The 24,108-nt window shown below is 51.1% G+C and overlaps 1 protein-coding gene across 2 annotated transcripts in view; it reads left to right on the top strand.

The window, feature by feature from the left end:
* The window catches only part of Inpp5a (inositol polyphosphate-5-phosphatase A), a 229,349-nt gene that overhangs the window by 67,429 nt on the left and 137,812 nt on the right, over positions 1-24,108 (top strand). For both annotated transcript variants that reach the window (XM_042672306.1, XM_042672307.1), the window contains exons 3-4: positions 17,707-17,807; positions 23,792-23,879. In XM_042672306.1, coding sequence (XP_042528240.1) covers positions 17,707-17,807; positions 23,792-23,879 — 189 coding nt within the window. The remainder of the gene's footprint in view (positions 1-17,706; positions 17,808-23,791; positions 23,880-24,108) is intronic.

Raw genomic sequence — 24,108 nt, 5'->3', positions numbered from 1 at the left:
GCAGTGGCTGTACTGTGCACAGTCAGCCTGAAAGGAGGCAGTGGCTATACCGTGGACCGTCAGCCTGAGAGGAGGCAGTGGCTGTACCGTGGACAGTCAGCCTGAGAGGAGGCAGTGGCTGTACCGTGGACAGTCAGCCTGAGAGGAGGCAGTGGCTGTACCGTGGACAGTCAGCCTGAGAGGAGGCAGTGGCTGTAAGGTGGACAGTCAGCCTGAGGGGAGGCAGTGGCTGTACTGTGCACAGTCAGCCTGAGAGGAGGCAGTGACTATACCGTGGACAGTCAGCCTGAGAGGAGGCAACAGCTATACTGTGCACAGTCAGCCTGAGAGGAGGCAGTGACTGTAGCGTGCACAGTCAGCCTGAGAGGAGGCAGTCCCTGTACCATGAACAGTCAGCCTGAGAGGAGGCAGTGGCTGCAAGGTGGACAGGTGGGTCTGAGAGGAGGCAGTTGCTGTAGTTGACAGTCAGACCTCAGAGGAGGCAGGTGGGGGAGCAGGCAGTGGCTGCTGAGAATATTCTGGGACTCCTCCTGCCAGATAGCTCTTCTGTCCTGTCCTCTGCCTCTCTGAAGAGAGCTGCGTGGATGTGGCTATGCACAGACAATGGCTTTTGGAAGGAGCCTTCCAATCTGGCCTTTCCCAACATGCCTTCCTCAGTGGACCTCCAGAAAATCAGACCCTTGTGAGGAGGCCTGCCCAGCAGTGTCCTGCTCGGAAAGCTGCCAGGCCATCAGCTCCGTGCAGGCTCAGAGGAGCGTGGGGCCGTGGAAGGCTGTGGACAACGCGTTTGTCACGTGACGGTGCTGTTAGTGATTTGGCAAAGGCTGTAGCTAAACACTCTTGTAAATATAGGAGGTTATCTGCGTAGGAAAGATGGGTGGTCAGATGTCAGCTCTCCTGTATAGTACAGTCCCTTGTTTCTTGACTCTGCAGTCAGCAGGGGTCTGTGTTTAGAGGCCTGTCAGCTGTGCTCAACCCTTCACCCCTCTTCCTGGCATGTGGTCATTCTCTATACCCCATTTTACAACTGAGAAAACCGAAGGAGGCGAGGAGCAGCGCCCAGGTCCCCATGTATGCTGCTGTCACGTGATCCCGAAGTAGTGCTTTCTGCAGCTCAGCGAGGGGGGAGTGAGGCATGGGCTCTGGAGAGCCGCAGGAGGTGAGCTGGAGCGGAGCTGCTGTGTCATGAAGGCTGGTGGAACTGGCTGGAGAGGCTGGGGGTGAGGAGGAGAGGGGGAGACTGGACTCGGGCTTGAAGATGGACTCCCCCCGCCCCGTAGTTATGGAGGAGGATGGGCCCCCCTGGGGCACTGAAGGAGGGCGAAGGTGTCTGGTTGGGCCACTAGGTAGAGCTGGAGGAGTTCCCAGCAGCCTCAACCAGGCTTCTTGGCTCTTCCTGAGGCTCATGGCCGAGAACTGCCTGGTGATTGCTTCACGCCCCAGAACCCCAGAAGTAAAAGAGGAGTCTGTTGGGTCCTGCAGCCCAGATGTGGATAGGGTCAGGGCATGGCTGCTGTGGTGGGTGGGAGGAGTGCAGGCTGGGGTCCAGGCACTTGGGGGCAGGGTGGGCATGGAGGAACCTCTGGACCCCATGTGAGGGGCCTCCCTGCCGGGTTTGCCTCTCATCCCCTGTGGACCCGACAAGGCCCGAGTGAGGAGGGCCTTCATGAAGGCCCGTGTGGGGTCGGCTTCCTGAGCCAGTGGCAGAAGGAGCCCGTGGACGATGGCTCCCCCGTGGCGGCTCGTTGGTTAGAACACCAGGTGAGCACCTGGAAGGTGGTGAGAGGCCCACAGTGCTGTGTGGCCTTCCGGGTAACCTCCCACCTCAGCTGGGGAAAGCACTCCCCAAGCTGACCGTCCACCCAGTGCTTTGCTGTCTCTCAGCCAGAGGCCTCAGCACTGTGCCACCCTGATTTGTGCCTCATGGGGCGGGCGCTCTCCTCCCGCCCCACAGAGGGCTGCTCTCAGCCACCCCGCTGCCTACCCCTGAGCCAAGGGCAAGGACAGAGGAAGAGCGAGCCTACTATCCCCTGCCTACTCTCCCCTGCCTACTATCCCCTGCCTACTCTCCCTGCCTACTCTCCCCTGCCTACTCTCCCCTGCCTACTCTCCCTGCCTACTCTCCCTGCCTACTCTCCCCTGCCTACTCTCCCTGCCTACTCTCCCTGCCTACTCTCCCTGCCTACTCTCCCCTGCCTACTCTCCCTGCCTACTCTCCCCTGCCTACTCTCCCCTGCCTACTCTCCCCTGCCTACTCTCCCCTGCCTACACTACCCTGCCTACTCTCCCCTGCCTACTCTCCCCTGCCTACACTCCCTGCCTACTCTCCCCTGCCTACTCTCCCCTGCCTACTCTCCCTGCCTACTCTCCCCTGCCTACTCTCCCTGCCTACTCTCCCTGCCTACTCTCCCCTGCCTACTCTCCCCTGCCTACTCTCCCCTGCCTACTCTCCCCTGCCTACTCTCCCCTGCCTACACTCCCCTGCCTACACTCCCCTGCCTCCTCTCCCCTGCCTACTCTCCCCTGCCTACTCTCCCTGCCTACACTCCCTGCCTACTCTCCCCTGCCTACACTCCCCTGCCTACTCTCCCTGCCTACACTCCCTGCCTACTCTCCCTGCCTACTCTCCCCTGCCTACTCTCCCTGCCTACACTCCCTGCCTACACTCCCTGCCTACTCTCCCTGCCTACTCTCCCCTGCCTACACTCCCTGCCTACTCTCCCCTGCCTACTCTCCCCTGCCTACTCTCCCTGCCTACACTTCCCTGCCTACTCTCCCCTGCCTACTCTCCCCTGCCTACTCTCCCCTGCCTACTCTCCCCTGCCTACACTCCCCTGCCTACACTCCCCTGCCTCCTCTCCCCTGCCTACTCTCCCCTGCCTACTCTCCCTGCCTACTCTCCCCTGCCTACTCTCCCCTGCCTACTCCCTGCCTACACTCCCCTGCCTACTCTCCCCTGCCTACTCCCTGCCTACACTCCCCTGCCTACTCTCCCCTGCCTACTCTCCCCTGCCTACTCTCCCCTGCCTACTCTCCCTGCCTACACTCCCTGCCTACTCTCCCCTGCCTACACTCCCCTGCCTACTCTCCCTGCCTACACTCCCTGCCTACTCTCCCTGCCTACTCTCCCCTGCCTACTCTCCCTGCCTACACTCCCTGCCTACACTCCCTGCCTACTCTCCCTGCCTACTCTCCCCTGCCTACACTCCCTGCCTACTCTCCCCTGCCTACACTCCCCTGCCTACACTCCCCTGCCTACTCTCCCCTGCCTCCTCTCCCCTGCCTACTCTCCCCTGCCTACTTTCCCCTGTGAGTCTCTGCCTGACTGCCATGGCCTGTGCTGCCACGGCCTGTGCCAGGTGGACGGCGGTGAGGAACTGTGTCTGGTGGCTCCCAAGCTGGGGCTGCTCCCCTCACCGCCATGTCTGAGCCTGGGGAGACTGGAGGAAGAGCCCACGCAGGCCACAGGGCAGCGGTCTCATGGGGAGACTCGAGGAAGAGCCCACGCACGCCACAGGGCAGCGGTCTCATGGGGAGACTCGAGGAAGAGCCCACGCACGCCACAGGGCAGCGGTCTCATGGGGAGACTGGAGGAAGAGCCCACGCAGGCCACAGGGCAGCGGTTTCTCGAGCGGGCGTTTTCAGTGTGGCTGGCCTTGTCTGGGCAGGCAGGCTCCAGTAGCATGGCGGGCAGGATGTAATTCCTTTTTAGGTCACTGATGCTCCTCCATGGAGGAGGCTTAACAGGGCCTTGCTGTTGCTAATTTTAGCTCTGTTCTTGGCAGTGTCCAGGGCCGGGTGGCCACAGGCCCTCTTGGGGCTTCCTGGGAGCCTGTGTGGCTTTGGCTTAGACATCTGTGCAGTGTCACACACAGGGAAAATGCATCTTGTTGGACTGCCACCAGCCCATGTGTGTTAATTTTCTGGGTTCCTTTTGCCTCACACTTCTACTTCACAGTTCCCAAGTATTTCTCTTAAGAAATACTTCTGTGAAGACTGTGCTACGAGGAAGTGCTACTAGAAGGACCTGTGTGGCTGGTCACGTGTTCTTTAAGTTAGATACAGCTCCATCCGTCCCAGGACAGAGATGCTGATCTGTTCCCAGGCAGGGAATGTGCAGTTGAGGAAGCCCCTCGGGACAGAGAGGCCCCGAGGAGGTAGGAGCCCTTTCTAGTCAGCTGTGCCAGACTATGCTGCCCTGGGCCTTTCCTACTGAACTTGTTCTGCCTGAAGGGCCCTATCTCCAGGGCATTTGGGGCCCAAAGCTCTTTGGCTGTCCGGCAGCTGCTGAGAGGGCTCTGCACTGACTCCAGTTCAAAGAGGGAGCCAGTGCCAGTCCTGGGCTGTGTGTACCGCAGCCTCATCTCCCCGGCCCCCGCCGTAGCCTTAGGCAGGGTGAAGTGTGGAGCTGTGTCGTTAGTACTGTTGGCTGTTGAGTGTTTGGTACCTGCCTTCCCACAGACTACCCAGGGAGGCACACGTGGAGCAGACGCTCAGGGAGGCATGCTCTCCTTCCCGTGCGTGGAGAGCCACTAGTCCTTGCCGGTTATTACAGTCAGGGAAAATAAAGGTACAAATGCCCCAAGTCACCACTTCCTAACTCTTGTGTTGTCCTTCTCTGTGGGCCTCATTCTTTCTGTAGTATCAGTGGGGAAGCTGCAGGTCAGTGCAGGCTGCTGGACACTTCCCGTGCCTGTTCTGTCACGTGCTCTCGGTGGCTTGGCTTTGGTTTGCAGGGATCATTGGCCAGGTACAAGCTCCCCCCAGGGAACCACCGTCTGGAAGGTTCCAGGCACAGGCTCTCCCACAGAGAACCACTGCGGTGCAGACCTCCATACACTGCCTCCTCCGTGGTACTGCCTCCTCCGTGGCACTGCCTCCTCCGTGGCACTGCCTCCACGGCACTGCCTCCTCCATGGCACTGTCTCCTCCGTGGCACTGCCTCCTCCGTGGCACTGTCTCCTCCGTGGCACTGCCTCCTCCGTGGCACTGTCTCCTCCGTGGCACTGCCTCCTTCGTGGCACTGGCTCCTCCGTGGCACTGCCTCCTCCGTGGCGCTGCCTCCTCCACGGCACTGCCTCCTCCGTGGCGCTGTCTCCTCCGTGGCACTGGCTCCTCCGTGGCACTGCCTCCACGGCACTGCCTCCTCCATGGCACTGTCTCCTCCGTGGCACTGCCTCCTCCACGGCACTGCCTCCTCCGTGGCACTGTCTCCTCCGTGGCACTGCCTCCTCCGTGGCACTGTCTCCTCCGTGGCACTGCCTCCTCCGTGGCACTGCCTCCTCCGTGGCACTGTCTCCTCCGTGGCACTGCCTCCTCCATGGCACTGCCTCCTCCGTGGCACTGTCTCCTCCGTGGCACTGCCTCCTCCGTGGCACTGTCTCCTCCGTGGCACTGTCTCCTCCGTGGCACTGCTATGACACTGCCTCCTCTGTGGCACTGTCTCCTCCGTGGCACTGCCTCCTCCGTGGCACTGTCTCCTCCGTGGCACTGTCTCCTCCGTGGCACTGTCTCCTCCGTGGCACTGTCTCCTCCGTGGCACTGTCTCCTCCGTGGCACTGCCTCCTCCGTGGCACTGCCTCCTCCGTGGCACTGCCTCCTCCGTGGCACTGCCTCCTCCACGGCACTGTCTCCTCCGTGGCACTGCCTCCTCCGTGGCACTGCCTCCTCCGTGGCACTGCCTCCTCCGTGGCACTGCCTCCTCCACGGCACTGCCTCCTCCACGGCACTGGCTCCTCCGTGGCACTGCCTCCTCCGTGGCGTTGTCTCCTCCGTGGCACTGCCTCCTCCGTGGCACTGGCTCCTCCATGGCACTGTCTCCTCCACGGCACTGGCTCCTCCGTGGCACTGCCTCCTCCGTGGCACTGCCTCCTCCGTGGCGTTGTCTCCTCCGTGGCACTGCCTCCTCCACGGCACTGGCTCCTCCGTGGCGCTGGCTCCTCCGTGGCGCTGGCTCCTCTGTGGCGCTGGCTTCTCCGTGGCACTGGCTCCTCCGTGGCAGTCTCCGTGGCACTGTCTCCTCCGTGGCGCTGGCTCCTCCGTGGCGCTGGCTCCTCCGTGGTGCTGGCTCCTCCGTGGCGCCGGCTCCTCCCTGGCAGTCTCCGTGGCACTGTCTCCTCCGTGGCACTGGCTCCTCCGTGGCACTGTCTCCTCCGTGGCACTGGCTCCTCTGTGGCACTGTCTCCTCCACGGCACTGCCTCCTCCACGGCACTGCCTCCTCCGTGGCACTGGCCACCCTGCTATCCCAGAGAAGGTGGCTAACCTTTGCCACTGGATTTCCTGTTCTTTCAGCACAGTGTTTATAGTTCCCTCTAAGTTATTCACAGCAACAGCATGTCACTAAAAATGATCATCTTCTGATGAGCTAATCTGAATTCATCTCGAGCCACGGGTGCTGGGTTTTAAAGTGCACTCTCTGCTTTGTGTGCCATCTGGTCGAGGTGTTGTTTGACGTAATGTCTGCAGGCACCTGCGCACAGCATGGACCGACTCCCTCTGGGGATGGCACTGCCTTGCCATGGGAGCTGGCAAAGGCAGGTTCCAGTCTGAGTCCCATGCAGGATGTTTAGTAAGGGCAGTAATTCTCCTCTCCTCCTCCTCCTTGAGGTTAGCAACTGGGAGAGAGCAGAGACCTCAGGAAGGAATGGTTTCCCATCACACACGCCTGCTTGCTGTCAAGTCCTGAGTAGTTCCCACTCTCAGGGCCCAAGTGATGTGCTCTTTGGTGTCTGGTTTTGTTCCAACCCAGTCACATGGAGTGTCTTACCATTTCCAGCAGATGGTTTCCAACCTATAGAAGATAGGCCAGCCATACCCCATACTGGGCTCAGCTAGCTTTCTCTGCACCAGCTCACCTGGTCCTCAACTCCAGTCATCTCAAAGTGTTCCTGAGGTTTTTCTCAAAAAAGAAAAAGAACAATAGATCAGGCCATGGGTCAAGTAGCAGAAAACCTGCCTAGTAAGCTGAAGAAAAAAAGGAAAAGAATTCAACACACTAAATTAAAAATGTCCTCAAAAAGGAGGCATTGATACACGTTGGGAGTGTGTGTGTGTGTGTGTGTGTGTGAGTGTGTGTGTGAGTGTGTGTGTTTGTATTTGCTTGTCCTGGGGCTTGAATTTAGGCCTAGGCACTGTCTCTGAGCTTTTGTGCTCAAGGCTAGTGCTCTACCACTTGAGCTACAGCTCTATTTCTGGCTTTTGGTGATTAATTGGAGGTAAGAGTCTCACAGAAAGCCAGGCACTGGTGGCTCATGCCTGTAATCCCAGCTACTCAGGAGGCTGAGATCTGAGGATTGTGGTTCAAAGCCAGCCTGGTAGGAAAGTCAGTGAGACTCTTATCTCCAATAGACCACTAGAAAACTGGAAGTGGTGCTGTGGCTCAAGCGGTAGAGTGTTCACCTTGAGCTGAAGAGTGCAGGGACAGCGCCCAGGCCCAGAGTTCAAATCCCACGACCGACCAAAAAGAAAAAAAAGAGTTTCATGGAATTTCCTGCCCGGACTGGCTTTGAACCATGACCCTCAGATCTCAGCCTCCTGAGTAGCTGGGATTATAGGAGTGAGCCATCGACATCCAGCAATATGTAGAATTTAAAAATCTTTTATCTCTTAATTGTTATTATGCGAGTGATACACAGAGGGATAACAGTTATATAAGTCAGGCAATGAGTACATTCCTTTTTTGACAATGTCACCCTAGAATTTTTTTTAAAGAAGGAAATCAATATGGAATATCAGTAGCACGAATAACAATAATGAAAGAATGAGAAAGAAGCCCAGGTGTAGTCTGCTGTCAGGCCCCACAGGTCCTGGTTGTGGTAGATGGCCAGCGGCATTTCCAGGTTCTCAGGCATCTCAACCTTTATAGCTCTCATGTTATAATTGGTGCCATAATGGTAGAAATTAAAGTTGTGTGTGACTTTGCTGAGATATAACTGACCTTCAACAAACTTACATACTTGAAGCTTACAATGCAGAGTAGGGACATGTCTGTATCCCGAAACCCTCACACAACATGACTGTCCCTTGGCTGCCCTCCTGCCTCCCCCACTGATGCAGGCAGCTGGTCTGTTTTGTGATGAGTTAGCCTTTTTCTAGTATCTTGTACAAATGGAATCAAACAATACCTGTTTCTTGTCTGGCTGCATCAGACAGTGTGGCCGATTCCTGTGGTCAGAGGACAGAGTGATTCAAAACCTTAAAATTGCCGGCTCATATTAGAAATGACAAAATAATGGCATTTGCAGGGAAATGGATAGAGCTAGAAGGAATCATGTTGAGCGAGGTAAGCCAAGAGCAAAGAGACAAACGGTACATGGTCTCCCTGATAAGCGGTTGCTAAATCCAAAATGTTAGGTGATACGACAAAACTAACAGGACTCAAGAAACAAAGAACTCCCAGTCATCTGGTCGAACCACTACTAAATATCCCCATGCTGCTGATCACATGTATGGTGTATAACATGTGAACACCGTTATATGTTACAGACTGTGATAGACAATTTGCTCCAGGAAAGTTAGAATGAACTTGTGACTTTAAATGAGCATCATTATTCCACAATACTGTGAAATTTGGGAAATTATGTAATCACTTAATCACAATTAAAAAAAAAAAAAGAACCTCGGGGAAGGTAGGGAGGGAAGGGATGGTAGGGAGAAAACAATGGAGGGAGTAACAAAGCTCAATAGGAAGTGTACTCATTACCTTACTCATGTAACTGTAACCCTCTGTATAGTATCTTTACAATAAAAAATAAAAAAATATTAAAAAATAAAAAAAATTGCCGGCTCACACCTGTCATCCTAGCTACTCAGGATCCTGAGATCTGAGGATCACTGTTAGAAGCCAGCCCGGGCAGAAACGTCTGTGAGACTCTGATCTCCAGTTAGCCATCAGAAAACTGGAAGTGGTACTGTGGCGTGGCTCAAGTGGTAGAGCGCTAGCCTTGAGCTGAATTGCTGAGAGACAGAGCCCAGGCCCAGAGTTCAAGCCCCACGACCAACAAAATAAAACAAAACAAAAACAAAACCTTTAAAATTCCTTGAGATATGGTTTACAGTCAGCACGAGACTTGTATTTTTTAGCATTAGGTAATGAATTTTAATATGAAGGCTCAAAATAGATATTCTGAATTTTTCATGTTACACCAGAATGATTGACATGGAAGTATTAAGTATTAAGCAGCTCAGGCTATAAGAATGCTATCATCATAAACCCATACTTGCACATACTTTTGAGAATTTTTAATCTCATCCATTTTTTATTACATACATTAGTTCTCCAGGGGAGGATTTCATTGTGTGACATTTCCACGAATGTTTACAATGTATTCCAACCAGCTTCTCTCCCTTTACCTATCCACCTTCCCTTCTTCCTAAGGTTATTTCAGTAGATTTCATTGTTCTGTTTTCATAAGCACGCCATGGAAAAGAAGATATGCCCAGCCACAGCTGGATGTGTGGTTGTGGCATCATCAGGACAGGGTGTGAAACTGTGCTGTTCTCTGTCCTGACTGTTGTGTATGTGTTCACATGTGCATGTGTAAGTGTGAAAATGAGATGTGGGTGTGCCTGACTGCACATGAAACAGCACGCATGCATGTAAATGTGTGTGTCTAGGAGTGTGTGCTTGCAGTGAGTGTGATGAGTTGTCCTCTGGACGTGTCACTTGAGTAATGGTGGGCTCGCCCGCCAGTCTTCTCATTTCCTGACACAATGCATGGTGTGATCCGTGCCGCTGGCTGCACACATGAGGGGCCCTGCTGTTTTCCGGCGTGTCCTCTCCTGGCTGGCAGTGTCCTTGTCTTCTGAGGCCTGCGTCTCTCGTAGTGCATCTCCTCCCATCTTCCTGGGCTCACGGATGGTGTGCTTTTCAGATGGCTCCCTCCAGCCTGCTCTCCTCTCTGTGGAGCTCTGGGAGGCAGGTCATCTGAGACGTCCCTGTGTCCTGATTCGCTCACTGCCCTTGCTGAGTGTCCAGCTGGACACAGCAGCAGGATCAGCTAGCAGTGGGATCGTTCTCAGAGGAGGCAGGATTGTTGAGAAACTGGATTTCATTGTTTTGTAAAGTTTTAGGAAGGGTTTATTTTAGTATAACGACGCTAAACTAGGGAGAAATGGAAAAAGAGAGAAACATTTCTTGCTCTCCAAGATTTAAGACTTAAAACAGAGGTCCTTATCTGTAGCTTTTATACTTTTTTAAACTGGGCAAATATATGTGATTTTGCCAGTCTAACAATCCTTAATTCCCAATCCTTGGACAGTGGTTTTGAGCGGGTAAGATGGAGCCCCTCCCCTCCCAACCCAAGCGACCTTTATGTCAAGAAGACTGAGATTTTTACCCTGTCAAAGAGTAAGACTTAGATAGCCCCTCCTATGTTAGAAATATAGCTATAAAGCCAAGTTAAGTAGCCCCTTCCATGTCTCCTGATTTGTTACTTAACATTGAAAAGGAAGTATGGTGGGAGGGAAATGAATCTGCTTTTTCAGTTTGCTTCCTGATTTTGACCTCTGAGTCCAGCCCTTTTGATATTTGTTGAAGATAATATAATTCCCTGTTTCCTGGTCGTTGTTCCCCTAAGTGACATTGGCCCCTCTCAGGCGTGGATTTGTCTCCTACAGCTGTGTGTACTGCGCGTGGACTGTTCGGCCTTGGCTGGAAATAGGGACGCCAAAAGTAGTTTCTATCTGATTCAGGAGGGGACATGGCAAGTTTAGCTGGTGGAGAGTTCATCCAATGGGTTGCAGTGATCAAGACCAGAAGATGATCAGGATCAGAATACATAAAGTTGTTGAGGCTTTTCAGTGCCAGTCCTGGGGCTTGAACTCAGGACTGAATACTTCACCTGAGCTTTTTTGTGCTCAAAGCTAGTGTTCTACTACTTGAACCATAGTTCTACTTCTGGATTTTTGATAGCTAATTGGAGATAAGAGTCTCACAGACTTTACTGCCTGGGCTGGCTTTGAACTGCAATCCTTAGATCTCAGCCTCCCGAGTAGCAGGTATTCACGTGTAAGCTGCCGGTACTCTGCATAGTTTTTTTTTTTTTAAATAAGCAGGAGTGTACTGTACAACATTGATAAAAATGTATACTGTATAGACGGTGTGTGGCCCAGGGGGTGGAGTACTGGCCTCAAGAGATAAAGCCAGAGCGGGTACAAGGCCCGGAGTTCAAGCCCAAGTCCCAGTCTTCCCCAGGATATGCACAAACGTATGTACACATTTGCATACATGTGCGCGCATGCGCATACACACACAGAGTTTTATTCCCAGGTGTTGTGTGGTGCCGTGGCGGCGCAGCGTGATGGCTGGCACTCCTGCTCTCACAAGCGGGGTGCATGGTGTGAGTGCTGAGACCTGGCTCCTCAGTAGTCCCGGCCACCCACATGTGTGTAATGAGGAAAATGCTGTTTCCCGCGCATGACTGTGTAGGCCGAAATGTTTCATCATCCACTTAAAGTTGTGACTGTACTAATGTCCCGACCCGCAGGACTTCAACCAGGGCAGTGAACCTAAGCGAGAAGGAATGAAGGGACAAGAGACACGAAGAAGGACAGCAAGACAAGGATTCTGATCAAGCTGCCAAATTTTATTTTTCACACAGGGGTATTATATGCTTAGAATAAGGAAGCTTTTTCATTGGGCTAGCAGCTGCAGGATGCTTGCTTAGGGCAATGTGAAAAGGTGGTCAATAGCAGCTACCTGGTCTTTGTTTGGGGCAGGATGCAAAGACCAGATTCTGTAAATAGCCTTGAGAGATGTTCCAGCGAGATAGTCAAGCTTATCATGCAGAGAGACTCCCTGCAGGGCTCTCGACATACTAACCCATGTGTGCGTGGAAATCTTGAAGCCATGTAGATTCTGTGTGGCATATGCATTGCTTGTGTAGATGTTAAAGCCCTCAGGCAGTGTGTGTGTGCCCAGTTGGTACCCATGCTCCGCCCTATCTAGCCTGCTGCTGCTTTTGGAAGCCAGCTTTTACAGGCATAGCCTATGGCTGCTTTTGTATTTCCACAGCACAGACACAAGTGACCCACAGCACCCTCAATATGGATCAGGTTCTGTATGGAAAGACAAGCCCTACTGGCTGGCATAGACTCCTCAGAGAGAACCGGCCTAGACAGCGAGCACATTTCTTTGTCTTCCTCGGAGGAGGAGGGCCCTTGCCTGGATGTATAGCCCCTACTTTACAGAAAACGCTGGTGGCTCTACTCAGATGCTGTTTCGTCTGGTCCCAGCCGTACCTTGATGCTTATTGTCTGTGGGAGGTGGCTTTTTACCTGGAGGCTTTGAAGCTAATTGGCCCTGGGCTTCCTCCAGACTCTGGGGTCCAAATCTTACCTGTGCCATCAGCCGTTCCGTGTGCAAGTTGATGATGTCCTATTGCACTTCTGGCTGTCCTGATGCTCTAAGGCTAGTCCTCTGTCATGGGCTCTCTGCTTCGGATGACTCTTTTTGTTTCCTTCTGCTGTTTACTAGTGGTCTTACTTTCCTGTTGGCACTCCTGGCTTCAGTGGCTAGCTGGCTTTCTCTTTCCTGTGCATTTTATAATTCATTCTTGTTTTCCTTTACTTTCCCATTTTCTCAGTGGTCCTCATATTTTTTCTTTTTGGTCCATTTGTAATTTTGTTTCGTTTCTGATTCTAAATGTTTGTTTGACTATATGTGATTCAGTTTGCCTGCTTCCTGGTTGTTTTTCTGGGGAAGGGGATTTCTTTCTGTGCAGGAGTTTTTGTGTTCTTGCTTCTTTTCCAGTGTCTCAGTAGCCTCTGGCTTCCTGTCCCCGTGGTGCCTTGGGGATTCCCTGTGTGGTGGGCCTCTTCTGTCCTCAGGCAGCAATCAGGTGCTGCAGTTGTAGATTGTGTTGGGGCCAGGGAACCTTTTGACTCCATGTTCGGTTTTTGTTTTGTTTTGTGGTTCTTTCAAGGCTCTGTCTTTCCACCCCCTTTTCTTCCTTTTTCCTTTACTGCTCAGCTTCCTGGGTTGCTGCTTCCTGCTTTTTATTGTTTTTCCTCCAGAATTGCTGTCCCAGATTGTACTCTTTTAAAGCCACCAACTTTGAATCACAAGCACTTGGATGGCTGGATGGTTGCCCAGTGTCTCAGTGCTAACATTTCCTAGTTGTGTCCTGGAATCTGTCCCCCCTTTTTATCCTGGGCCCCAGCTCTCTGCTCATCCCAAGGGGTATCAGGTATCAGGTCCCAAGGGAGCTGGTACTGTCTCCTTCCTTACAGCTTCTAGTTGTCACACTGTCTCAGGCTGCACCCCACCTGTGCCCTCGGTTATTTCTGTTTGCATGTGGTAACTGTATATTATGTACACAATATGTTCTAGGCATATGTATATATGTGTGTATATATATATATATACATATATATATATATATGTATATGCATGAATCAGGGGCAGGCCACAGGGGTCAGGTTATTGCAGGCACGGCAGGACTTCACTGGAGTGAGTGTGTGCTGGTGTGCAGGCTTTGAAGCTCCCCACCCAGCCTGAAGGGACTGTGGAGGGGCAGAGGTCACCAGGGCTGTCTTGGAACCAGTCGGGGAGAGTAGCAGAAGGATTCAAGCTGCAGGTGGACAGCTCTGGGACTTGGGCATCTGGTAAGGCATGGCATTCAAGGTGGGGCTACGGCTACATGTAAGATGCTCTATTGCTTGGGCCCAGCAGCAGTTGGCAAATTTTTGTCCAAGTTTTGGGGTTCTCAGGCTCAGTTTACTCACCTCGGGGCTGTGTTCCCATAATTCCTTTAAGTTCCCTTTGGCCCTTGGTGTGTGGCACCCAGATCTGGCTGCTGAGGCTCGTAGCTCTCAGCGTGGAGAGTTGGATGCCTGGTGAGGTCCATGCCGAGGAGCCTGCGCCTGAGGGGAGGGGAGGGGGGGAGGGAAGAGCAGCCTGGCCTGCAGGAGGCCACCCAGAAGCCCTGTGTTACAGGAAGGAGGGAGCCAACCGATGAACGGGACCTGGGCCAGGAGTTTAGTCTTCATTCCTCCAGAAAATGTGCCGGTTGCGGCCAAAAGATCATTCCAGAGGAGAAACTCTGCTGGAGGGGCTCACAGGGGAATGAATAGAAGGTTCTGGAAGAGAAGGTGCAGTGGCAGTAGTTCAGGGGGGTCTGTTCTGCCAACCCCAGGGCAGGTGTGTTGCCGACAGCAGGGACAGACCCCCGACCATGGAGACCAGCAAGGCTGGACTTGGGCCTGGGGAGATATAGGCAGAGTGTGTACCAGTAGGGATCGGCTGGCCCCGGGAGGGCGGGCAGGTTTCTAACATAATGCTGGAGACTACCCTGGGGCGGGCAGGACAGGTTTCTGGGGACTGGGCCTACCCCAGGGAGGGCGGGACAAGGTTGGACCACAGCCTCTGCTGTTTGTGTGAGCTCTTGGCTGCTGTGGTCCAGACGCCCTCCAGTGGCAGCTTTTGTTCACGTCCAAGTCTTATTCACTCTGTGGTCAGGGCTACCTCGGGCTCACTGGATATATTCTTTGTCTACAGTGCCAATGAAGTGGACATGTAGGCCAGACACTGCTTTGAAGGCTCCTGGGGGGTGGGTGGGGAGGACAGGGGAGAGGAGGGAGGCAGGGCATGTGCTGACTAGATGGACATGGCCTAGGAAGGCCACTTATTCGGTGGAATAATCCATACTAGGGAGGGCTGACTCCAGGGCTTGTGGACAGTGTTGGGCCAGGCTGAGTGGGCCCATCTGCAGAGGACATGGGTCTTAGGGGAGGGCTGGACAGACCAAGGAGGAGAGAGATGCGGTCCTCACACATGCAAGAACATTTAGTTTGTTCCAAGCACTTTGTGACACTGTGGTCTCCAAAGGCTGTAGTACCAGACCCCGTCTAGATGACTTCGAGCCTAGCACCTGGCCTGGCAACCGGAAGGGGCTTACCACTTCTGGATGCGGGTGTTAAGCATGGCCATGGAGAGTAAGAGACCTCTAGTCAGGACTTGAGATGTGGTGCTGAGTGGGGCTGTGAGAGGTGTCAGGGGGCAGATGTTGTCTCCCTGCAAATGCATGGACACACGTGGCCAGCCCTACCCAGGGTTCTGGAGTGCTTTGTTTGCTAGTTTCCTAGCCCAAATGTGGTTGGTTACTGGATACTAGCTGATGCCACTACGCAAGGCCACCCGGAGTCCTGTGACATGGCACCACTGCAGAAATCCTTGGGAGGGCTTTGTAATGAAACAGGTAAAGCTGCGGTAAGAAAGGTGCTTCCCTGAATCTCTGCTCTTGTGCTTCCTGCATGGAATGAAGATGTGAGACTGGAGGTTTGGCAGCCACTTTTCAGTCTTTAGCTTGACACCTGGTCTAAAGGCAGCAGAGCAGAGCAGTGAAGCAGCAGGTCCCTTGAGGTCATTCAAGAGCAGAGTGCCATCTCCAACGGCCTTGTGCGTCTTGTGGGGAGGAAGCCCCCCCTCCCCCGCCCTGTCTAACTGAGCCGCTGGCTCTGCTTCTGGTTTTCTGTTGTCAGCCAGACATACAGTCCTAACTCACATATGTGGCCATTTTTCTCTGAGACTTTCACGTATAGCTCCTGCTGTATTTTATTCATCCTGGTAGAGGTCTTCCCAGTTGCCCAGGAGTGCGTGCTCCATGGGCTCCTCAGAGCAGGGTGCCCAGGCTTGGGCTCAGCATAAAGTGCCTTGAAGATGTGCTCGGTTCTCCATGGGCCTGCTCATGGGCGTGCATGCTGGAGGTGCTCATGCCAGCTCCCTGAACATGGGATCGTGGCCCGCAGAGGCCTCAGCAGGTAAAGGCCTGGAGAGAGCTGCAGCTGCAGCAGAGGTGGAGTTGGTAGTCTTGGCATAAATTCCTCCTAGCATGAACAGAAAACATAACAGGTCAGAACAAGCAGCAGACCAACTCCAGCTGCCGGTGAGGCACAGCGGAAGAGCGAAGTGTCGTTGCTCTGGGCCTATGCCATGGACCCCTCAGGCCCGCCCATGTGGCTCTCAGAGCCGTGGCCTTGTGTGATGGCTTTCCCCATTTTATGGGTGGGAGGTGGGGTGGGGAGAGACAGAGGCTGTGTCAGACACAGCAGGTTTGGTGGGAAACCACAGGCAGGGATGAAGCCTTTGGGTCCTCCCCTTCCTGGGCAGCACAGGCCATACTGACTCCAAGCTAGGGTCTGTAGCCTGGGCTACCTTTGGCCAGTGACTTCCTGAGGGCCTGTCTTCAGGGCATCCTCTGGGCTCAGTTTTCTGGAGCAGGGAGCCCTGGTTGGGTCTTTAGCAGTCTACTGACCTCCAGCCACTTTCCCTTCTTGAATACTGAATGGCAGGAGGCCAGTAGGCCAGTGCAGTCCTCTAACCAGCATGGGGGGGAGGGAGAGGGGTCCCTGCAGCTGAGCCTGAGTACAGTCCTCTAGCCAGCATGCCGGGGTGGGATGAGGGAGAGGGGTCCCTGCAGCTGAGCCTGAGTACAGTCTCTAACCAACATGGGGGGGTGGGGGGGCCCCTGCAGCTGAGCCTGGTGAAGCGGAGCCCACACAGCCGCTCTGGCCCCTTGCTGGCAGTGAGCACCAGGGTTGCAGCCCTGTGACCGTATCAGCGGCCGCAGCAGTGCAGACACAGTGTCGAGTGACCTGGTCCTCAGCTCGGGAATCTGTATCCTTGCACTGCCACATGCTCACGCATACGCTCGCCTTCGCACCTGTACACGCGCACTCACAGGCACTGGATCACACCTGTACCCTGCAGTACACACAGGCCCACACTCAGGTGCACATTCACATTTGCACCGTCACACACATGCTCTCACACATGAACACAACGCACACAGTTGTACTCGTGCACACATGTGCTTACACACACACAGGTTCATGCAGATGCTCACCTTCACACACAGCACTTACATTTGTACCCTTGCATGTGTGTTTACACTTGCCCACATGCTCATGTACACATTCATAATTGCGCTTTCACACAGATGTGGACACATTAATACACAGTGCTCACATTTGTACTCTTGCACACATGTATTTGCATACACACAACTTTGCACACTTGCTCTCATACATGCTCTTGCTCACATGCACACTCATGTTCATCTTTGCACATGTGCTTACACGCTCATGCCACACTCACGCTGGGGCCCTGGCATGCATGTGCTTATGCCCATGTGTACTCATATCCACATCATGGTGCACACCTGCTTACACATTTACATAGACATGACACATATGCCCTAGCACAGCATGTCTACACAGAAGCATTCACACATGTACACATGTACAGATTGCACACACACACTTGTGGCCACACTCATTCATGTGCATGTCTGGCTTTGCCTCCTTGTGCAGGAACACACGCTCAAGTGTTAAAGGTGGTGTCTTCCTAGAATACTGTCCTTTGTTTGTATTGGGGAGCTTTCTAGATGCTCTGAAGACATCAAATACTGCCTCTTTGTAATTAGAGAAAGGGGCCCTTAAGTTACTTGTGGAGGTTCTAAGAAATTCTGAATCTTTTTTAAAGAAACTTTTAGTAGCAGAAACATGAGAAAACATTGGAAATAAAATAGCTATAAGCATAAAAGTATCTGATTCCTAGGATCTGTTAAGAACCGATGGTCACTGATGTGTGGCTTTCATCCTTGAAACATACATGTACACACACTCACCTGCCAAGGTCCTGGATGAGGTTGCCCATGGAGCTGTCTGGTGGTTCTATACCTGACACCCTGTGCTTTCCTTCTCAGGTCCTGCATGTGCATAAGCCGCACTTCATGGCCTTACACTGCCAGGAGTTTGGAGGGAAGAACTATGAAGCCTCTATGTCCCATGTGGACAAGTTTGTCAAGTAAGTCTTGGGCAGAAGCCTGTGGGTGGCTATAGTGTGGGCTGTGGACGAGTGTGGGACTCTGGGTCACCCAGGGAGAGCCGCTGTTTTCCATGGAGAGAGAGTATGGCTCAGATGTGCGGCAGCCACTCACCTCCAGAGGGGACATGGGCTGTGGGACCAGGGCAGTATAGATCCTGTGAGAGCATGCTGAGGTATGTCTGAATGGCCGGATACTCCTAGCCTGCTGCTGTGGGGGTGGACCATGGGCAGGGTTGCTTTCCACATGGCTGCCTCTATTCAATGCAATCACCATGGAGCAGAGCTGTGAGGAGCTGCGGTGCAGCATCCCCACCCTGAGCTCCTCAAGCTTTATGAGGAGCTTCCAGGCCAACATATGGCAAGGTTTCCCGAGATAAGTATGATTTTAGAGAATTGTAACGGAAGGTAAAGGTGTTTTTCCTACCACTCAGTGGTGAATACTGAAATTGCTATGTAGAAGCAGAAGGTAAAGCATGGCTAAAACTGTCCTGGAGCTCCTGCCACCAGGCCTTGGGCTCTCGTCAAGCAGTGGCAGAGCTGGTGTGGGCAGATGTGCAGGCGGGCGCTTGCTTCTTAAGGGTGCAGCATGAGGTGCTGGGAGCTGAGCAGGCTGCGTCTCTGTGTTGGGAAGCGTAGAGTTGTTTCTGGCTTCATTTCCGGCTTCATGTCATGGCTGTTGCACCCCAGGCCTGTCAGACTCCACCTGCATCAGAGTAAGATACAGGAGAAGATTTTCATAGATTTGGGATAGGAAAATAATTCCTTTCAAAAGATACAGAAAGTACAGTGTTGAAGGGTCAGTTCTAATATATGCAGTGCTATAGAAAGCACTCTACACAACGGCTGACCTAAGTTACACTGAGGGGCTTCCCTGCAGCTCACATCACAGACAGAAATCAGTGTGCCTAGGCCAGGAGGCCTAGCAGTCGACAAGAAGAGGAAAAACTTTAGTAATCAAAACAGCTTGGTACTGGCACAAGAAGAGACCTCAGGACCAATGGAATAGAATTGAAAACCCAGAAATGAATCCACAGACCTATAGCCATCTAATCTTTGATAAGGGAGCTAAAAAAATAGAATGGAAGAAAGACAGCCTCTTCAGTAAATGGTGCTGGCAAAACTGATTAATCACTTGTAGAAAACTAAAGCTAGATCCTTATATATCACCCTGCATCAGAATCAACTCCAAATGGATTAAACACCTTGGAGACAAAGTAGACACCCTGAAGCCATTACAGGATGGAATAGGAGAAACTCTAGGTCTCCTTGGCACAGGCCGAAATTTTCTTAATAGAGACCCGGAAACACAACAAATCAAAGAAAGGTTGGACTAATGGGATTGCATGAAGCTGCAGAGCTTCTGCACGGCAAAGGACATAGCTAGCAAGATCAATAGAAAGCCCACGGTTTGGGAGAAGATCTTCACTAGCCATACAATGGACAAGGGTCTTATATAAAATATACCTGGAACTCAAAAAATTAAATCCCCCAACAACAAATCTTCAAAGAAACAACTGTCCAATAAATAAATGGGCTAAAGACTTAAAGAGAAACTTCTCTGAAGAGGAAAGAAGGATGGCCAATAGACACATGAAGAAATGCTCAACCTCTCTAGCCATAAAAGAAATGCAAATTAAAACAACATTGAGATACCACCTCACCCCAGTTAGAATGGCTATAATCAAGAACTCTAATAATAGGGCTGGGAAGGTGGTTCAGTGGTAGAGCACTTGCCTTACATGCCTGAGGCCCTGGGTTCGATTCCTCAGCACCACTTAAGCAAAAAAAAAAAAAAAAGCCGGAAGTGGCGCTGTGACTCAAGTGGTAGAGCACTAGCCTTGAGCTGAAGAGCTGAGGGACAGTGCCCAGGCCCAGAGTTCAGGCCCCACGACTAGACCCCCCCCCCCAAAAAAAAAAAAGAACTCTAATAACAACAGATGCTGGAGGAGATGTGTATAGAAGGGAACCCTACTGCATTGTTGGTGGGAGTGTAAATTTGTTCAACCACTTTGGAAAGTAGTATGGAGGTTCCTCAAAAGACTCCACATAGAGCTCCCCTATGACCCAGCAATCCCACTTTTGGGCATTTATCCAAATGATCACAAACAAGGCCATACTAAAGCTACCAGCACAACTATGTTTATTGCAGCATTATTTACCATAGCTAAGAATGGAACCAACCCAGATGCCCCTCAGTAGATGAATGGATCAAGAAAATGTGGTATATATATACACAATGGAATTCTATGCCTCCATCAGAAAGAATGACATTTCCCCATTTGTTAGGAAATGGAAAGACTTGGAAAAAATTATATTAAGTAAGCCAGGCCCACAGAAACATAGGTCCCATGATTTCCCTTATTTGCAATAACTAGTATATGTCTGAGACAAGCAGAAAAGGTCAAATAAGATGATGTTAAGCGAAATGAACCCCAAGATAAGGACACAAGTGTTTTTTTTTTTTTTTTCCCTTGCTATTGTTTCTAACGTATTTGTAAGATATCATGTGATTTTTTGTTGCTTTGTATGTCCCTCCCCCATGGTATACACAACCTCTGTTTTCACTGTATTTGATGTTGGTATAATTTGGGGAGCAGAAGGGAAAAAACAAATTGTTTAATGAGATGTACAAGATACTATGTCAAAAAATGAACTTTACAATTTAGGCGGGGGCAGGGGGGAAGGGGAAGGGTAGTGTAGTTCTAGAGGTGGGAGGGTAGGGGAAAAACAAAGGAGGCAACAATGCTTGATAAGAAATGTACTCATTACCTTGCTCATGTAATTGTAACCCCTCTGTACAGCATTTTCAAAATAAAAAATTTACTTAAAAAAAAAAGAAAAGGAAAGACTTGTCCTGGAGGACTGGGCATCTTGTGCCAGGGAGAAATGCAGGGAACATGAGCACGTTGGCATCTGGTGCCGTCGAAGGGTCCCCACCTCCTCTGCCTGGCTCCACTTAGCCGTCACTTGGGAGGCGCTGGTGCAGGGCCACTGTCACCCCTGGGTGCGCTTTCCGTGTTCTTGGCTTCTATGGCTTCCATTTTTATCTGGGTCATTTTCCTTCAGCTGAAGAGCATTCTTTAGTGTTTAGATTAGCACAAGTCAGCTGCTGCTGATTCTCTCAGCTTTTGTTGTTCTGAAAAGGTCTTTGTCCTCTTTTTTGAAAGCACGTTTGTTGGGGATGAATTCCCGCTTGTCATTTCTGGCTCACTTCTTCAAGGGTGCCATTTCGTTGTCTTCTGACTGTGTTGTTTCTGACCAGAATTTGCCTATTGTCCTCATCTCAATTTTCTTGTATATGATGTGCTTTTTCCTGGCTGCTAGATTTTGTCTTGTTTATAGCTTGTTTGCAGGATTTTGATTGTGTTGTACTTAGGTTTGATTTTCTTTATGCTCAATCAGATTTGGGAACCGTTTATCCATCATTTCTTTGAATACTACTCCCCTCCCTTCCTCCTTTCCTCAGACTTGGTACACCAATGTTGCCACAGCCCCAGCTCTGCTCTGCCCTGTCTCCCTCGAGGTGGAGGTTTGGTGTTCCAAGTCCACCCAGTGAACTTGCTTTACTTTGGAGACGCTGGTCCTCAGTGCCTGAATTTCCATGGTGTCTTTTAGGTTTTCTGCTTCTCTTCATTGTGCTCATGTTTTACTTTAAGAGTGATGGTTTTCATGCAGTCCATCACTTTTGTCCTTTTTGGTCTGGATGTGTGGACAGCTTGTTTTGGAAGTGTTATGTCAGGTTTGTGTACATGTCACGTGACTGGTGTGATGTCAGCTGTGACCTGGCGCTCCTGTGGTGTCCCGAGCACACTGGTCTGTGTTTGCCAGCAGCCAGGTTAGCCAGAGGTCAGTGGAAATCTGTCAGAGCTCACAGCCCTGACTGCTTTTTGTGAATCATTTGTGTTTCTTTTTAAAAAAAAAATTCAAATAAACTTTTAATGTTTAATAACTCAAAGATTTGGTCTGAATTTATGAATAGATAGATGTAGTTTGTCTCAATGGGCAATTCCTTTCTGTATATTCTTAGCATTTCTACTTTTAATAGTCCTTGTTTCATGTTTTTGCTGTCATTTTCCTAGAATACCTGGTTTATGTTTTAACTTTGAGCTATTAAAATTATCAAATATATACAAAAGTAAATAGAATAGTATAATGAGTCCCATTACTTATCACTGAGCTTAAACAATGATCAGCTGTCCATATCTACAGATCCCATGACCAAGGATTCAACCAACTACAGGTCAAAATTCAAAAGAAAACAGTGTTTAAATGCAAACTGGTCCTTTTACTTTCTTGGTAGTGTCCTTTGATGCTAAAAAGTTTCAGTTTTGATGATGTTAAATAAATGTTTTTTCTTTTGTTACTTGTGCTTTTAGTGTTTTGTCTCAAAAATAATCACCTATTGCAACATCACAAAATTATGTCTATGCTTTCTGCCATGAATTTTATTTATAGTTTTAGCATTTCCATTCAGATATTGTTACCTAATTTTTGTATGTGATACGAGTTACAAGTCCCAATTCATTATTTTACATACAACTATTCACTTATCCATTTTTTTAGCCAAGGTTTGCTATTTAGCCAATTGCTATTTTATTGAATACATTTTCTATACCTTTAGCTTGCATTTCTTCTTCTATGCCCATCATTCATGGATTTGGTCTTTTATAAGATTTTTTTTTTTTTTTTTTGGTCCGGTCGTGGGGCCTGAACTCTGGGCCTGGGCGCTGTCCCTCAGCTCTTCAGCTCAAAGCTGGCGCTCTACCACTTGAGCCACAGTTGCCACTTCTGGCTTTTTTCTTTTTGCTTATGTGGTGCTGAGGAATTGAACCCAGGGCCTCATGCATGCAAGGCAAGTGCTCTACCACTGAGCCACCTTCCCAGCCCCAGATTTGGTATTTTAAAATGATGTCTTATCTTTGTCTTTTTCACTCAAGGCTGGTGTTCTGCCACTTGAACCACAGTTCTATGTCCAGCTTTTTCTGGATAAGAGTCTCACTGACTTTTCTGCACAGGCTAGCTTTAAATTTCAATTCTCAGATCTCAGCTCTTAAGTAGCCAGGATTGTAAGTATGAGCCACCAACCACCCAGGTTTTATTCAGGCATTTATTTCTATCTTTTTAAATTTCTTTGATTATTCTTATTTTTGTTCTGTTGAAATTGTTGTCTGAGATCTTATCCACTTAACTGTCTTTGAGTCCTTTATTGTGAGATTGTTGACTGTGGGGAGGAATGAATATTGTCTTTGTTCTTTTTTTGCATTTCTTGTGTTTCAGTGTTTGTATCTGATGCCAAGTCACTGGTTGGAGGTTTTACTCAGTGCTGTTTCCTTGGCTTTAGTTGTCTTCTTCAGGTAGTCATCTGTGTTTCTTACTGAGGACCCTTCCCCTGATACATGTGTTGCTAGGTTGGGGCATTGTGCCACGTAGGAGGGCAGCCCCTTGTCTCTGGGCATGTAGTTCTTCTTCTCCACGGCTGATGGCGAAGTGCCTGCTGTGGCTTTAGACGGGGGCAGTGAGAAGGGGAGAGAGGGCTGCAAGCCCGTGCTGACGGGTACTCACAGGCCAGGGGACTCTCGGAGAACAGCCTGGATCAGGGTGGGTTGGTGGGCAATGGCGCCACCTGTGCAGATCCTACTTTGTTAGGTCCAGCGAGAGCAGCCAACAGACCCTACATGGCCCTGGTACATGGCCCTGTGTGAGTTCTAGGTGCCTTCATCCCTGGGAGGTTGTAGAACTAGACAGCTATGGGGCTGTGCGGGCTGAGTGGGACCTGGGCCGAGTGTCTCCCTCTTTCTGAACTGAAAACATGCTATGGGCCTCCATTTCTGCCCTCTTCCCACCCTCCTCTCTCCCCTCTCTTCCCACCTTGCCCCATTGTGGGGGGGGGGTGGATACCTGACCACCTCCTTGGCCTCCAGGGGTCCTGTGCTTGTTTACTGCATGTGCTCCTCTCTTCCCAGGGAACTGCTCTCAAGTGACGCAATGAAAGAATACAACAGGGCTCGGGTCTACCTGGATGAAAACTACAAGTCGCAGGAGCACTTCACGGTGAGTCCTCATCTAGCCATGGTGTGAGCCCCAAGCAAAGTTAGCCTGGGTTTCAGTGGCCTTCCCATCTGAATAAATGAAGAGCTGGCTAGTCTGCTGTCAGTGGCACAGTGCAACTGTCCCGAATTAAAAGGCCACTATGTCCTGCTGCCCAATGGATGATCTGGATCCACAGAGCATGCACAGGGGTCTGGAGTTGCCTCTGTTACTGGCATGTGCCGGCTAAGTA

The sequence above is a fragment of the Dipodomys spectabilis genome, unplaced genomic scaffold (assembly GCF_019054845.1).
Source record: "Dipodomys spectabilis isolate Male_0828 unplaced genomic scaffold, ASM1905484v1 ptg000693l, whole genome shotgun sequence".
In the NCBI taxonomy this organism is placed as follows: Eukaryota; Metazoa; Chordata; class Mammalia; order Rodentia; family Heteromyidae; genus Dipodomys; species Dipodomys spectabilis.
This window is presented reverse-complemented; position numbering and strand designations above follow the sequence as displayed.